The sequence below is a fragment of the Stigmatopora argus genome, chromosome 18 (assembly GCF_051989625.1).
Source record: "Stigmatopora argus isolate UIUO_Sarg chromosome 18, RoL_Sarg_1.0, whole genome shotgun sequence".
NCBI lineage: Eukaryota > Metazoa > Chordata > Actinopteri > Syngnathiformes > Syngnathidae > Stigmatopora > Stigmatopora argus.
The window spans coordinates 3,244,103-3,262,233 of NC_135404.1; the positions used below are offsets into that span (position 1 = coordinate 3,244,103).

The 18,131-nt window shown below is 38.7% G+C and overlaps 1 protein-coding gene across 2 annotated transcripts in view; it reads left to right on the forward strand.

The window, feature by feature from the left end:
- Positions 1–1,325: 1,325 nt before the first annotated feature.
- The window catches only part of spag9b (sperm associated antigen 9b), a 53,159-nt gene continuing 36,353 nt past the window's right edge, over positions 1,326–18,131 (forward strand). For both annotated transcript variants that reach the window (XM_077625244.1, XM_077625245.1), the window contains exons 1-4: positions 1,326–1,929; positions 10,790–10,910; positions 13,274–13,344; positions 13,861–13,961. In XM_077625244.1, coding sequence (XP_077481370.1) covers positions 1,630–1,929; positions 10,790–10,910; positions 13,274–13,344; positions 13,861–13,961 — 593 coding nt within the window. In that variant the 5' untranslated portion in view covers positions 1,326–1,629. The remainder of the gene's footprint in view (positions 1,930–10,789; positions 10,911–13,273; positions 13,345–13,860; positions 13,962–18,131) is intronic.

Consider the following 18,131-nt stretch of genomic DNA (forward strand, 5'->3'; position numbering starts at 1 on the left):
GATTAAAAAGTCTTTTCTCATTTCAAGTAGGATGGTGAGATTGAAAACGTTAATATTTTTTACTCTCACGGACTGGCACTATGTCACTCGTGGACCGGTACCGGCCCACGGACCGGTGGTTGGGAACCACTGCTTTAAATTACCCCTTGGTATGAGTGTGGGCGTGAATGGTTGTTTGTCTCTTTGTGCCCTGCGATTGGCTGCCACCAATTTAGCGTGTCCCCTGCCTCTGGTCCGAAGTCAGCTGGGATGGGCTCCAGCACCCCCGCGACCCTAGTGAGGATAAAGCTGTTCAGAAAATGAGATGAGATGGGTTTCAAAGTTGGAACGAAAAAGTGTAAGGGGAAAATAATACGAATATTATATGTGGGGAGCTTTGCTTTGAAAAGCATCTTCAAAACAAACGAAACGTGTGAGTCAATGGGGTGGAGACCAATCTTTCCGAAATGTCACAGGATGAACTGCAGTTCTAACTCCATCCTCCCAGCCCGCTTGAGTGACGTCACGGCGCCCGACCTTTCCCAGCACAAGATACATTCACAGTCCTCGGAATTTCAAAGTTCACTCATTTTGAGTTGATTCTGTATCGTCAGTTAGACTTGTCTTGATAACTACGTTTTTGGTTGAGGAAATTATTATTCAGGATAAAATATAACTAATTTCCTTTTAGAATTTGTCTACGGGCACGTAACACCCTTTCGGAACACATTAAGGAAATGATTGTACATTTGTGGTTATGAAATATAAAACAAAATTCCGCTTTGATTTTTTTTCTTTTTAATTCTGGTTCCAAAGTGACAACTATTGCAGTAATATGAACCATCGAAAAAAAATCAAGATATTTCGACATTAAAAGCAATCTGGCCACGACACCATTTTAAAATTCTGGTAAGGAAATTGTAATTTCTGTCATTAAAAAGCATCAGGTTTTCCTCAAGATAGACTTATTTCTGTTTTCAAATTGAATAATTTGATATTTTGCATTTACAAAGACAGGCATATTAACTTATGATATTCACCCTAATAATGTGCTTTGAATTAATACATTATCAAAGAAATACCATGTGCAATGATTTTTCTTAAGATTTTCCCTTCAAAATAACACATTTGTACTCCCTATTAAAACCATGAATATGGAGGTGAAAATTGTGAACCAGGGGGTGGCTTATATATATATATATATATATATATATATATATATATATATATAAATATATATATACACACACCTACAAACTTTCTAACTTCTTGATTGAGGTGGAATGTGGCTATTAGTGTTTCGAGGAAGAAAGTTGTCATCTTTCCGATTGCTTCTGAATGCATCAGCAGGAGCTCCTCTTGTTGGACAGTGAAACTAATCAGGAGCCAAGTAAAGTCTTTTCAGTACTGCTCACAACAACAAGGCTAGCAAATCTCTTCAAGTCAGCTGTTTACAAGAGTCAAGTGTTAAATAAACCGAGGAAATACCGTAGTGCCATCGCTACAGCGCCTAACACTTGAACTATGCTTTAGAAACAAGGTTTACTGCTTCGAGAGTAACAAGACGAGTCCTCGGACAGACGTCAAGCCGAAGCTCGCGGCTAGCTCGCCTACGGTAGCCGCGGAATAAGTGCGGGCGACGGCAGAAAAATGGAGTTGGACGACGTCGTCCTCTATCAGGATGACTCCTGTAACTCGACCATGATGTCCGATCGGGTCTCCGGTCTTGCCAGTTCAATTTACCGCGAGTTTGAGCGGCTCATCGCAAAATACGACGAGGATGTAGTGAAGGATCTGATGCCCCTCGTCGTCGCGGTTCTGGAGAACTTGGACTCGGTGTTTGCTGTCAACCAAGAGCACGAAGTGGAGCTCGAGCTGCTCAAGGAGGACAACGAGCAACTTGTCACACAATACGAACGAGAGAAATCGCTGAGAAAGCACATTGAGGAGGTGTGTTAATCACTACTGACAACTTTTGCAACTTGTTACAACGTGCTACCTGTTCCACCTATATAATGTCTAATCCAATGTTTCCCAACCTATTTTGAGCTGCGGCACACTTTTTCCATAGAAAAAAATGTCAAGGGACACCACCATCTGAAAAGCTTTTAATTTAAAACCATGTCCCCTGTATTAACGATAGTGATTCTTATCAAACTTTTATCAGGAAGAATCCCGTAAACCTCCAAAATTACTATTCCAAAATCTAATTTTTCACACTGACCTAATGTCACCAAAAGTTGATGCCTGCGCACCCTGAACAACTTCCGGTTCGAGTGATGTAAAATAAATAATGCTTTTAATCGCATAATTTTATGATTTTTCACAAAATATTACGTAAATCTCAGTACAGTGGTACCTTGAGATACGAGATTAATGCGTTCCGGGACTGAGCTCGTATGTCCATTTACTCGTAACTCAAACGAACGTTTCCCATAGAAATGAACTAAAAACAAATTAATTCGTTCCAACCCTCTGAAAAAACACCAAAAACAAGATATTGGATTGGAAAAACATTTTTATTTGTTCTAATTCGCCATCTATTAACAAAGTAACAAATAACTAGTGGTTAAATAGTACTAAAATGTGTTTAATAGTACTAAAATTAGACAGATTTTGTGGAGGGGCGAGAGACTTTTTGCACGGCAACATGCTCGTAACATAACATAAACACATTTAAATGTACTTGGATTACGATGCAGACACACTCAAAAATAAGTTTAATCTAACCTTGCACTAAACTTAATTCTAATTTTGTTTTAAATTTTTATACCTTTCTTCATTTTCTTTGGCTCTATTTGCCCCGCCTCCACCCTGACTTTCAGATGCAACCTATTGAGGGTTGTTTGCTTTTGTCTTCCCTTCAAAATAGTATTCCCAAAATGATTCACAAAATGTCCTCACAATAGGATAACGCACGACCACTTGCCAACGAGAAGTAGTAAATACTCCGCTCGTATTATCGAGAAAGCTCCTTTGTCATTCTGCACTGACTAACGGGGAAAAAACACAGAAAAAATGTCTCATACAGACATTACACGAGGGAGTTGCGACGGGAAAGACAGTGCCCATAATGTTCTTTTCAGCAGCCTCTCGCGTCCGCTGTATGCTCGTATATCAAAATTTGTCTCGTATCTCAAGATAAATATTTGCTCAAAATGTTACTCTCAAATTGCTCGTATGTCGGGGCACACGTATGTCGAGGTATTACTATATAAAGAAAAAAAATGTTGTGCTCACAGACTTTACATAGCCAAAAGATGGTTGATGACCTAGAAACCAAACAACTGCGGTTCATGTTTAGATAAAAATAAGCAACAAAATAGTATAATTGTAATAGTATAATCTATAATTTAACGTTCATCATGTTTTGATTTGAACCTTGTAATAGTTCCATTTTAATCTCGTTATATTCATATTAATTTTTCTCTCTGAATATTACAATTTCCCACGGCACACCTGACCCTTGCTCACAGCACACCAGTGTGCCGCAGCACAGTGGTTAGGAAACACTGGTCTAATCTAATCTCATCTCATTTTCTCAACCGCTTTATCCTCACCTCACTATGGTCACAGGGGTTGCTGGAGCATATCCCAGCTGACTACGGGCCAGAGGTGGGAATCACCCTGAAGTGGTGGCCAGCCAATCGCAGGGCACAAGGAGACAAACAACCATTCACGCCCACACTCATACCTAGGGGCAATTCAGAGTGTCCAATCAGCCTACCATGCATGTCTTTAGAATATGGGAGGAAACCGGATTACCCGGTGAAAACCCATGCAGGAGAACATGCAAACTCCACACAGGTGGACCGACCTGGATTTGAACCCAGGACTCCCACTATGAGGCCGACGCGCTAACCACTCAACCGCTTGGCCGCCCCTATATAATGTTACTTAGTAAAATAACAGTTGTGGCATTTAGGGTGGGTGACCAGGTGTCCTGTTTTGCGTGGAACAGAAGGCATATTAATAAATGTTATCCCTATCCCACAGATTGAGAGATGGCATTTACCATTTTTTTAAAAGTCTTAAGACATTGGTTTCCAGACTTTGGCCGGCTGGCCAGTTTTCATTGACATGCTGCAAATCATGAACATATAATTACATTACAATTTCAGTCATTTGTTTTACATAAATAAACTTACATAAGAAATGATCCAATGTCATAAATTGAAGTTAAAATGATTTGATATATCCCTATCAATGGGAGCCAATGAGTTAGTACTTTTAAATGATTACTTTTGGAAAACAATCTTTTTTTCTCTCAAGTCCGATCCTGTGAAAATGACATGATTAGGCTTGATTTCTGATCACAGACAAACCCAAGTTGTTGTGCCATAAATGGTAGGTGTTCGAAAATACAGTATATTTTGTAAGGCTAGAGTCATCTTTAAGTGCTTTTATTTGAATCCAACAACAATAGAATGAAAACCTTTTTGTTGTGACAATAGAATGAAAACCTTTTTCTTGTGAAGTTGGCTTGGCGTTCTTGACATACTTGTCAAACTTGACAAGTGCCTATTTTTGTAGTTACTTTTTACCTGTTTAGAATACATCAGCGTTTATGTGGTGTCATTTTTTGTTTTTGAAAATCAGTTTTTCCGTGATCAGAGGTCTAAGAAATGTGCGACTTGCATATTTAAATATTTTGTGCATCCATCATTCACTCTAAGCATTTTATACTAGATGTTGTCTTTGGGTTTAATAAATAATGACAGTGACAAAAATGGGGAAATGCTGATAGTGTTTGTGTATTTTCATTTTGCGGTTATACTGTATACTCCCACAGTCACATCGCATAGCACTAACCCTCTCAATAGAATAGTTTTTTTGTTTGTTTTAGCTCTTACATTCAATCATGGGTTCCAAGCAGGCTCGTGCTTGTCACAATGCAGGTTTTGCTATTGAATTCACAATTACACACAATATTAAGTCAACCACAACTAATATATGCATTTATATTATTTATTTATATGTTGATGGTTGTGAGTATCAGCACATGTATTATTAGTGACAATAAAGACATGTCCCTGAATACGTTACAATTCTAGTTCTGTTGTTTAGGGATTTCTCGCAAGCAAAACATTCAAATATTTTTCATATATCGGCTGAATCCCAAGAAAATAACATCTGAGCAGCACACAGTACATTTTGTTATCAGAGCAAGAAACAATTTTTCATCCATTATAAAAGCCAAACACCAGTTTATATATTGCATTTTCACAGCCTTTTCTCCTATAAGGTTTTTCACTGTTAATCTTGTGCCACCCTTGTGGGTAAAGAGGCTGATAAAATCTTTTTAGAGGGGTTGTCTTGAAAATAAGGCAGCCAATACTAGAGCCTAGCAAATGATGCATCATAGAAATAAGGGGGAAAAGGTCAATTTAATATAATCTTCTCATTAAATTGGCTGGTGACATTCCAGCAAATACATATGGTAATTTCACCAAACATACACATTACTGAAGCCTAATCCCTTTTGTTAGTGCTCCAACCCCAAAGGTCTACCTCCAGCGAGAGAGACGTTTATCTCAATAGTGAGGAGGAAAAGGCACGGCAGGAAATTCTTAGAAAAAAATAATGGACTTCCTTCAATCCTTTTGTGCAGTCTCCTCAACAGCCAGAGACAGTCGACTATTGCAGGATGCAACCAATAGGCTCAAACTGTTACACAACGCACAGTTAAGGTTTCTAATGACATACTACACCTTCATACAGTCAATCATTGTTCCGTAAAGTGCTAACCAACATGTTTTGTATTGTAGATATAAATTGTCCAATTATCAGCGCTGATATTTGGCAATTTGATATTGTATCGGTCTTTTTTTTTATCCAACTGGCTGATTTTTTTTTACATGCATATCTTCTCTTTTAACAATCATCAGAATCATCACAGAATGATTGTTTTTTTAAACACAAATCTGATTCCATACATGTCAAGTTTGAAATGTGACTAAATTGAAACTTGACTCATGAATCGAAACAAATTTGCGATTTGCAGCCTGAAAAACTGCAGATTTTCTTTTCTTAAACTTTTTTTACATGCATATCTTCCCTTTTAACAATCATCAGAATCATCATAGAGTGATTGTTTTTTTTTAACACAAATCTGATTCCATACATGTCAAGTTTGAAATGTGACTAAATTGAAACTTGACTTGTGAATTGAAACAAATTTGCCATTTGCGGCCTGAAAGACTGCAGAACGTAAGATTCTATCAGAAATTAGATTAGATTAGAATTTTATTTCATCCCGTATTTGAGAAATTTCTTGGTTGCAGTAGCAAGACAGACACAAGACACACCAGACATTGTAGACCTAGGTAAAAATGATTTCAATTAGTTTCAGTCATTTGACCTGGTCATATCTGTTGGTGCAGATAGGTTTAATAAAATTCTTTTTTTTAACAAGCTTTGTGTAATATATTTTGTATATATTCTACTAATGATATTCTGCTATTATAAACCATAACACGTAATATTGGCATTTTTTATGAGTATTATATGTATACATACTCCACACATTTTCTTCTCAATGCAATGCTTGTAATTTAAATGAGTCAGTGTTGGTTCTTATTTATCTTTGGAGATTTTCCATAGATTGACACTCAGTCATGTGTTAGCCGTCTTTTTAATTGGTTAAACCATGCTACCAGGAGGCGATTTTGTTGCATACGCTGGATTAAACGTCTTTTGTAAGGAGGTGTGCCTTGTTAAGGTTTCTCCAGAAGCTTTCTGCAGGAACCTAGATATTTCAGAGAAATAGAGCAAGTTAATTTCTGCCAGTCAATTGAGCATGATACAGTGCCCTGTGTGTTTCGTTGCATTCATACCCTTGTGCTGGACCCACATGTGTTAGTGTATTGGACGTTAGGAACAAAAGGAGCTTTATCCACGCTATGTTAGCAAAGACTGCATGACAGTAAGGAAAGACACCCATTTTCTGAATATAGTGATGCTGTGGTTCAGTTGGTAGCTCGAGTTGTTTAACTGTTCGAATCCAGGCTATGATTGCCCACTCTCGAACTGTCCTTGGGCAAGGCACTGAACCCTAATTTGTCCACAGTTGGTTGGCAGCGCCTTGGAAGGCAGCAGCACCATTGATCTGTTCGTGTGTAGGTGAATGGGTGCGAATGTAAAGCACTTTGGGAATGTTAAAAACTTGTAGATAAATGCACTGTATAATTGTCATTTATTATAAAAGAAAATCAAATCTGCGTCCATTCTTTGCTGCTTTTTTAGAACCATGAGAAGCTATAACAATTTTTTTTACAACCGACGTGCTAACCACTCAACTGCCGTCCAAGTAACAAAATACTAAGACAAATAAAAGTTATATGCGTAATTGAGAACAGAATACAGTGGTACCTCAACATACGAAATTTTCAGGTTACGAAACCCTTTGACGTGCATATTCCTGTTCCAATATATGAAAACAAGATCCACATTTCTAAGTGTAAATACATTTCCTGTTTCCGTTATTTTATTTAGAAATTGTCGCAGTAGTATTGCATTCTGCTTGACAACCTCCCCCCACTCTGCTGCATTGACTATCTAACAACAACTCTCTTTTGACGGCCATCGTCGTCAAGGAGCTCTACCAGTTTTCGATTGTGGTTAAAGCAACTTTGTTCTTTATTTAAAATTACTGGTGCGAATGAAATGAAAAAGCGTGTCCAGTTATCATCCATAACTGATATTCCAAGGCAATACAGCCATAACCCATCTACCATCGCTGTGATATTGAAGCAGAAGGAAGCATTAAAACCGACGACTCTGGCATCGCCTCTTTGTTCTGGTTTCTTTGGTAGTTTTTTCGAGGACCGTAGAATGAATTACAGAATTTACATATAAAGTACTGCTCTAATTATGAAAAATCCAAGTTATGAAAAAAGATCTAGAACCAATTAATTTCGTAACTAAAGGTACCCCAGTACAGCATTTTGTGTGATTTTTGCTCGAACCTAATGACACCCAAGTGCTTAGTATAGTCAGTCACTCAAATCCCCAAAGCAAGTCACGTCTCCTTTTATCAATTTTGTAGCAATAATGTCTACCAGGCAATATAGGCTCTTCGATATAAAGTTTACCCACGGCAACAATGTGCTAATTTCAGAAATATAGAGGCTTTTTGTAGTGAGGTAATCTGGTGATCCTCATCTTTTTGCAGATGACATCCACCCCTTGGTCGGTGCTTATTATGACTAGGGGCCCCACATCACAAGATAGGCTGTTTAGTACAATCATCAATTGTGGAAAAAGAAGATTTAGTCATCTGAATTCAGCCAAGTGTCCATCCAGTATAACTTTAAACTATCAAACCCTGATCCCTACATAAACACTATTTGAATTGAATTTCATAAAATTAATGTTTTACCTTTTATGTTGAACATGTACAAAATTCCTATCATATAAGGATGGATTGGTAGAAGTTTAATAATTTCTTTAGCCTTGATATTCTACCCTGTAAAGACATGTTTGGGTTGAGATCCATCCTTTACTCTGTGCCACCTTAGTTGTTTGTATTTTATTGAAAATAATTGTATCAAGTTTTTTTAAATTTTTATTACAAATAGTTATCCATACACATTCTTAAACCAAAAACAGGGTCTAATTATTTAGTGGGGCTCCTGACATGTTCCTTTGATTGTGCCAACAGACTATATGACATGGATAAGAAATAGGTGTTGTATCTATATTTTCCTACTCCCAAGCACACTTAAACACACTTTCTCATTCAGTTGTGGTTATCCATCTATTTTTCACCGTGGTTCTGCAATACGACCGTGAAAGGGCTATTAATGCTACTATTTACAGAGACCTACATTAACAGCAGCTTTTGACATTTTTATAGAAATCTAATACTGAACTCTACTCAGCCTACATTGTAATGCTAAGGGTAAAATTCAGGTGCAACAAAAATGTTGTACATAAATACAACTTGGACTCAAGACAATAGAAAATATTCCAAAAGTAAGTAATTTTTCTAGAAGAATTGAAATACAATGCAGGTACCTTACTTCTCCTTATTTGACTACTTAAAATATGAAAGTGAGCTAATCGTCCAATTAAGTATGCTGGCAACAACTGCAGAGGGTACCACAGTCAGCAAGAATAGACACTTTTTCATCTGCATCACTAATAACAGGGCATCGGCAGGGACTTAAAAAGTCTAAAAAAAGTATTAAACCCAGTAATTTGAAATTAAGGCCTTAAAATGTCTAAAATTCTCCTGAAACCACATAAAAGTTCTTAAATACAATTTTGAAAGGTCTGACAAATCTATTCATGTTACTACTTTTATTTAGAACTTGCATGAACTTTAGTCTTCCTTTTTAATGTTTTCTTTTCTTTTATAAGGACGCTGTAATCTAACTGCACACACACTTAAAAATAAGTTTTAATATTACGTTACACTAAATTTAAACCTTATTCTTGTGCAATAACTGAAGCAAAGATGTTAATGTATTGCACCGCGGCTTTCGAGGCAGAACTTCCTGCTTCTCCGTGCCTCAGAACTGTGATAATTTTTTAAAATTATTGAACCAGCCTCGACTCACTTTTGAAGGGTTCAGCTGGTGTCGAAGAGTCCCCTTTTCCTGAAGCTTGCTTTGCTTTCAAGTCCATGTCGATCCCCCTGACTTTTTCGCATATTATCTACCCGGTCGTGCTATCTCCCGCTAACTGTTTATCTTTAATCCACATTAAAAGAAGGCTTTCCATTTCATTATGAATGTCTCTGCACAGCTTGGAAATTATGCTTAGTCCTTTGGAAGGCTTGATATCCTTTATACTATCCTTCTGCTAAAGGATGGTACATATTGTCGAAGTACTCCTCTCGTATTGGCATGCCACCTCAGTTACGCGTACACCACTCATGTTTTTCATGTATTTCGTGCTTAATATCGATTGTCATCATACGCTTTTTCTTCTCACTGCCCTTCATGGCAACGGCTTGCTTAGGACCCATTGTTTTTCTCTTTAATTCTGCACTGATTAATGCAAAAAACACGTAAAAATGCAACCTGTATGCCCAGAACTCGTAGATATCTTTACCCGAGAGACACAAGGGTGGAAAGACAGCATGCTGTTATAAGCAGCCTCTCGCGTACTCGTCCACCAGGCTGTCTCGTATCTCAAATTTGTCTCGTATGCTCATTTCTCAAATTTGTCTCGTATGCTCATTCCTCAAATTTATCTTGTATGCTCATTTCTCAAATTTGTCTCGTATCTCAAGGTAAATATTTGCTCGGAGTTTTTCTCGTATCTCTAATTTCTCATCTGTTGGGGCAGTCGTATATCAAGGTATTACTGTAAAGCCAACTGCACTTTGTCCACGAGAACATTAAAATTTGCATATCGGGTATCAATAAATTGGAATTTCAGTGTAAATCGGAAAAGCACAAGGCGGTCTCAAGATGGCAACAGGAAACGCCTTCAATAAGGCACTATTGCTCCACATCAGTACCTGGAGCATTGAGGTCCATAGTGTACCAGTCTATTGCAAAGAGCTGTGAATAAATTCCTATTCTTTGCAAGTATAGTTCCGGTCCTCAAATTATCCTTAAAATCTTTTGTATGTTTTTGTTGTAATAGATATTAAATCGGTCTTTGAGTTGTTTAAGTTGTTTTGATTATGGTCTTAAAAATGTCTTAAATTTGGCATGTTGAAATAAGCAAAGATCCTAAATGAAGAAAAGCACCAAAGAAATGTATCTACAATAAATATTAATTCTTCCAAATACATTCAGAATGTGAAAATTTGCAGTGTCAAATCTCTGCTAATTGCCTTCTTGTTCATCTGCAGAGATACATAGCAAATGAAGATTCTTTGGAGGGGGAAAGGAAGGAACTGCTGCATCAAGTGGCAAAGCTGGAGTCACACTCACGCCAATTGGAACTAAAAATGAGAAACTCGGCAGATCAAAGTAAGTCTTTCGTGTAGGAGATGTGACGCACACAAGCTCCGTCATGATGTGTCGTGGCTGATGTATGGTTGTAATTGGTTTTGTACAAACAACCTTGGAAAAAATATTTTTCAACAAAACATAAATTTAGCAAGTCACTCATTTGCATATAAAATATTTTGTAACCTGAAAATCTCATACCTAGAGATATTCGTAAATAGAGGTATGACTGTATTTACTATATTTGTAGATAGCGTAGATCCAAAGCAAGATGCTTCTGTGTCGGGCTCTCTCTTTTCCTTTTTTTCCTTCCCTACTTGCACCGTGTCATGGTTCCTTGCCCTCCGATTTTTTATTGTATCGTAAAATCTGGCTTGAATCATGTTCTTTGGGACTTACTTCCTCCGCATACTCACTTTCACGCCCTCTGCCAGAATGCTTACCTTAGATTACGTCTTCCATTTCAAATAGCAAACAATGCCTAAAATTATTTTATTGGACACGTTATGGATCTGTGTGGGTGTTGCTCATTTTCTAAGACTCTTTGACAAGATTTTGTCACTTAATTAGTGTGTAAAAAATCGTGATAGTGGGACTTGAATTGTCAAATAATTTTTTAATGTTGTCATATTTCTCAAAGAATGCAAACACAATTATCTGATACATAAGATGAGGCCAGGCAATTTAGAGATCCAGGACATCAATGAAAAGCCCACATGATATGCGCATGACTGCCTTGTTGACAGCGCGTGACTGCTTATTTGTTTGGACAAGGCACCATAACTGTTTTATTTGAAGGGGAAATTTTGAGAAGTCACAGTACGGTTTTGCTGTGCATATTACTGCGTGACATTTCCTCATTTATTTTTTGTGTCAAATTTGGAGTTTCACTAGTGATGTATTCTGTCTACTGTCAGAAATGGAAGTAGCGTTTTTTTTAAATTAGCATGCTGTTGAATCACACGGTGCCATCAGCGAACTATATCTGAATTCTTTACTCTTGTCTTATTTAATTTAGCAAATTTACTTTGTTTCAAAATAGGTGCCCTTTATTGGTAATAAACACACATGCACACCAGCACTAACTCAAATTTAACCCCTTCGCCCTCTGTTGCCTTGCCGCATATAAAAAATTGAATTGTACATTCAGTAACATACATCAACATAATAAGTTGTAAGAATCCTCAATATATTTCTTAATAAACATATGGGTAGAATAGATCATTTTGACTCTGTCATTTCTTTATTATATCTATATGTATACATATTTGTGGGATTTAATAAAGTTGTATCTATGAAGTTCAGGGCTTGCTCCAAATATTGTTTCTCGGCCTCCTCTAACTATTAATAATCGGTATCGGTCCTCATCTCATCTCATTTTCTGAACCGCTTTATCCTCATTAGGGCCGCGGGGGGTGCTGGAGCCTATGCCAGCTGACTCCAGGCCAGAGGCGAGGGACACCCATGCACACTCACCCATTCCTAGGGGCAATTTAGAGTGTCCAATTGGCCTACCATGCATGTTTTTGGAATGTGGGAGGAAACCGGAGTACCCGGAGGAACCCCACGCAGGCCCGAGGAGAACATGCAAACTCCACACAGGTGGACTGACCTGGATTTGAACCCAGGACCCCAGGGCTGTGAGGCCGACGCGCTAACCACTCGGTCCTGTAAAACCTATATTGGTCGATCATTCGTTGGCGGTATAGTAGGCAATTTTATAGCATCTTAAATGCCTGCATTTTCAAATTGAAATAACCAATGCTGTTGAGTGTTTTTGTTCTCAACCAGAAACCGCAAAGATGTAGATGAAGTAGTGGGAAAGAGTGCTCCCACTAAACTCTAAACCACCATGTCTCACTTAGTGTGACTGTGTTTGTTGGATTTCTATAAACCACGCACCAGCAACCACATTTATACTCAAATTGTATACTGGTACAAGCTAAAAAAATCCCACCTGCAAATAATGCATGATAAAATCTTCTATCTCAATATGTTATAGCACAATGACCATATGCATTGAAATAAGCTTTTAATCAACATTTTTATTTATTTGATATAAAAAAACAGCAGAACCATTTATTTAGACCACTTAATTTAGAAAAAAAATGACTTTAGGCACACCTGTCACAAATGAAAATCAACTAGTGCTACCACATAAAGCTTGCCTTTTAGTTTTTACAAAATGTTCAACATTGTTGACAAGTGAATTTAACAATTTGGATGCTAGACAACTGATACAGTGTGATGGAGGGCCCTCTTCTGGTTCAGAGCCTTCTGTGCAACTAACTTGTTTGTTACGCAGCTTTTTTTCACTTATTTTTACTGTCCCTGTTGAATCATATGTGCTTTGATTTAAATACATTTCCTCTTTTTTTTTACAGTCAACAGATTTGAGGAGAGAGAAGCAGAGCTAAAAAAGGAATACAATGCACTCCATCAAAGACACACTGAGGTAAAATATGCTTAAAAGCAGCACATAAGTGCATCTTCTTAGACTGAATATAAAATTTTGATAAAAAAATTCAGTCAACTGGTGAAAATCCTCCGAACCTAAAACTGCGGGTGTACAGTAACAATCAATTGTGTGTGGCACATTAACCTAGGTTGACGTATGTTATTGGGTCAGTTAGCACATCCCCCTCACAGTTCTGAGATTGAGCGTTTGTGAGGTCTGCATGTCTCTTTTGTTTGTTTTCTCCAGGTAATGTAGTTGCCATCCATATTCTTGAAATATCCATGCTAGGTTTATTAGACCTTTTAAATTGTCTGTGTTATGTTTCGGGGATCGAGAAGCGTGGTCGGACCCAAACGCAGTGAAGCATTTTATGGTAACAAGGAAAACACTCAAAATTAGTACTTTCTTAAAAAAAATGAGACGATCACTGGTATTGTCTATTCTTGTCATTCTCATAATAACAAATGACCATGTGGGCTTTGAAATCACTTTTTATTTGATCTTACCTTGCAGATGATCCACAGTTACATGGAACACTTGGAGCGAACTAAAAATCAGCATACAGTCACAGCAGAGCCTTCTGATTTAGGCATGGGCACATCTGTTAGGATCCGGTAAGATTTAACTACACTTTTGTAACAAGAGTGGCAAATAGCAGACACAGATCATCCATCCATATCTTTTTTCAAAGGTTGATTTTGATAGCAGAGCGACAGGATAAAACCTTTTACAAAGACATGTTGGAAATGTTTTTCTCAACATTTTTAAGGTTCCTCGGTGTGTGTGGTTTTGTTTACATTATTTTCAATAACCTTTAGTGACATTTTAACATGTTTACATTACAATTTGCGTTGAAAATGCACAGAATGGTAATTTCCATCTGATTCATCTTAAAATGTGGCTAAGTGGATCCAATTGGAATATTTAACCCTTTCATAAATGATTCACGATTTTAGATTGTTAGGGTGCTCGAAACTGCAGCCCACGGGTCAATATTTTCCAGCCCCCAATTGACATCGAATCGTAGTATGAGTGTTGCCCCCATGGGTTTGCAAAGGGCAAGAAAAACTATGAATAATTAGAAATAAAATGAAGGCGAACGTGGGTGGGTTCAGACGCTAAAGCAGGGGTGGGCAAACTTTTTGACTTGCGGGACAGAATGGATACTAAAATTTGACAGAGGGGCCGGGCCAGGAGCATTTGGACACGCAATGTAATTTATCAAACCTGGGGATTGAAATGTAAGAAAAAAGACACAATTGAAGGTGAAAATTTATTTTCAAATTTACTTTCAACATTAAGAACATATTATTATTCAACGAAAGAAAGCAGTCTTTAAATTGAGAGTGATGTGCGGCATGTTAATTAAGCTACTATACTGCTGCTGTGCGTACATGTGCAAGTTGCTATTTTTAACACAGTAGAGAAACTCACATTTCAGTGGTAACTGTGTTGTTGTTCTCCAAGTTACACTCCAACAAAGGTCTAGACTAGTGCGTCATCTATCGGGGAAACGAGGGTATTGCAGGGCAAAGGGAAATGAATGAGGTCATTGATTTTTACTATTATTTGGACAACGTCGGCAGGCCGGATTAAAAAGCCTAACGGGCCGTATATGGCCCGCGGGCCGTAGTTTGCCCATGTCTGCGCTAAAGCCACGCCCCTACAAGGTACCCGTATATAGTGTGGGAATGTGTTTATTGCAAAACAATTTCGGTTTGGTTTCTAAGGCCCCCCCGAAGCAGCGGTGAAAAACCAAGTCACGAAAATGAACGCTGAGCTTGCCGTCATTCCCGGAGGCTTAACTAAAGCGCCGGGCTAGTTACGCCACTATTTGCGAATGGATTGTGGCCGCCTTGACGAACTTGTCTGCTTGCACTGTTGTTAAAGGCACTAACAACAGATGCTTGAAAACTACTGGACATCGGCATCAACACAGCTTTACGAAGGGTGGCAGGCAGCGCCGGGCTAGTTACGCTAGCTACTATTTGCGAATGGATTGTGGCCTGGATATCGACATCAACACAGCTTTACGAAGGGTGGCAGGCAGCGCCGGGCTAGTTATGCTAGCTACTATTTGCGAATGGATTGTGCCCGCCTGGACGAACGTCATCAACACAGCTTTACGAAGGGTGGCAGTCAGCGCCGGGCTAGTTACGCTAGCTACTATTTGCGAATGGATTGTGCCCGCCTGGACGAACGTATAAAACTCAGCATTTTCGATGACTCATTTGGACAATTGTTCAATTCGGACACTGTAATTGAGGATTTTGATGGATTTGTGGGTGATGATGACGTGAGTACATTGTAAAATGGCTAAATAAAACACGAAGAGTTGCGACGATAACAAAAAACAGGCCACATACCTCTATAATCACACAACTAAGCCAGCAGCATAACATGACACCACCACAACACATACTCTCAGAGCTGGGCTGGCAGTCAATGATTTAAGATTTGAATGGATGTCCACTGTTGTGATCACTATCTGAAAAGAGCAATATTTAAACTGTAACTCTTTATTCGGGCTTCACCCCTCAGGGAATCAGGTATGTCGGTGGTAAATTGCATTTGTGGCAAGATGTGTGATCTGTCAAATAGTTGTTCTACTACCTGTAGTATTCGGATTAGCCTTCATTATGGTGCTCGGATGATTTGCTGAAAGACGTTTCGCCGATGGACGTTTGACAGAGGGACAGGTCGCCGAATGGACGTTCCACCGAACGGTCAATCGGCCGAACGGCCGAACGGAGCTTCCGCCGAGCGGAAGTTTCGCCGGCGCGCTCGCCCCGCCCCCGGATCATGTGTGTACAAGTTTTTCAACCTCGGCCCGCGGGCCATTTACGACCGTTACAGATAACATTCATTTAGGAATAACAAGGGCATGTACTGCCTGCCCCCCGCAATAATAAGGGCATGACTGCCCCCCGCTGGGCATATTTCTAAATACAAGTACACGGGATATAATAACAGCACTCATGTTAATTTCATCCTAAAACAGCATTTAATGATCAAATACAAATACTGGAGCTCTTTGGACATTAGAACCGAGCCCAGGGAAGTGAATTCCTCGGTAAAATGTCGCGATAAAGCAAAAAAACGTCTATACAGTGGTACCTCGTCATACGACCGCTCGTCATACAAAATTCTCGTCTTACGACGGAAATTTCGATCGAATAATCCGCCCGTGATGCGGTCAAAATTTCGTGATGCGACCAAGCCAGGTGGCCATGGCACTGTCTTTTTTTTGCATCTCTTTCGTGTATAAAATCTTTCTACGAGCACTGGGCGGACTTTGCATTTCCATACCTGTTTTTCCCCCCACTTTGGTCTACATTTACATACCAGGTAAACAACAATGGATCGGCAGAGTTTTGCAAAGAAAAGATCTGGAATATATGTACACTCGGTAATCAGACACGGGGAAGCGGCAAGTTCCAAACAACTTTTGATGCGTTCGTTTTGAAGGCTCCGGCAGAACGTCGGGGTGGGGCCAACCCGTTACAAAGGTAAAAAAGATTAAAACTAAATTATAATTCAGTTTTGTGTGAAGTTACATTAAATGTTGAGTGTCTGTATATATTAATCCAAGTTAATTTAAATTTGTTTGTTCATTTACGAGTGCTGTGGATAAAGTCCTCAGCGAACAGCCCCCCCCCCCCGCCTCTGTGTGTGTCATTGTCTCTCCCCTCCGCGAAATGCGTCTAATTTAACTTCTATTAAACACATTTTATTACTATTAAACCACTCGTTATTTATTACTTTGTCAATACATGGCGAATTAGAAGAAATAAAACATGTTTTACACGAGTGCGGCGTTGCCGTGTTTAAAGTCACCCCGAACAGCCCCCCCCCCCGCCTCCGTGTATGCCGCTGTCTCTACCCTCCGCAAAATGTGTCTCATTTTACTCCTATTAAACACATTATTACTATCAAACCACTCGTTATTTATTACTTTGTCAATACATGGCGAATTAGAAGAAATAAAACGTTTTACACGAGTGCGGCGTTGCCGTGGATAAAGTCCCCCCGAACAGCCCCCCCGCCTCCGTGTATGCCGCTGTCTCTACCCTCCGAGAAATGTGTCTAATTTTACTCCTATTAAACACATTATGACTATCAAACCACTCGTTATTTATTACTTTGTCAATATATGGCGAATTATAAGAAATAAAACATTTTTTCCAATCCAATATCCTGTTTTTGGTGTTTTTTTCAGAGAGTTGGAACGAATTAATTTGTTTCCCATTCATTTCAATGGGAAACTTCCGCTCGAGTTACGAGAATCTCGTCATACGAGCTCAGTCCCGGAACGAATTAAGCTCGTATCTCGAGGTACCACTGTATATACGACCATTCGCCAAACGGCTCAAAATGCGTTTAATGATTAAATACAAATACTATTATTTGTATATACAATACTAGTATTGTATTTTATACTAGTATTTTATTTAAAAGAAGACAAAGGAAATTCACATATTCTTCGTGTATACAGACTAGATGTCCGATGCGCGTTTTGAGACAACGGAGCTCGACGTCGTCGCTTGTCGGCCATTTTAAGAACAGAGCCATTCGCCAAACGGCTCAAAATGCTCTCAAATTCGGTCAAATCCTGCCGAAAACAGCGTTTAATGATTAAATACAAATACTAGTATTTGTATTTAATCATTAAACGCATTTTGAGCCGTTTGGCGAATGGTCGTATATAGACGTTTTTTCGGATACTATCGGGAAAAAACCCCGCCGATGTATGTGGTGCTAACACTTAGAAAAAAATATGGTGC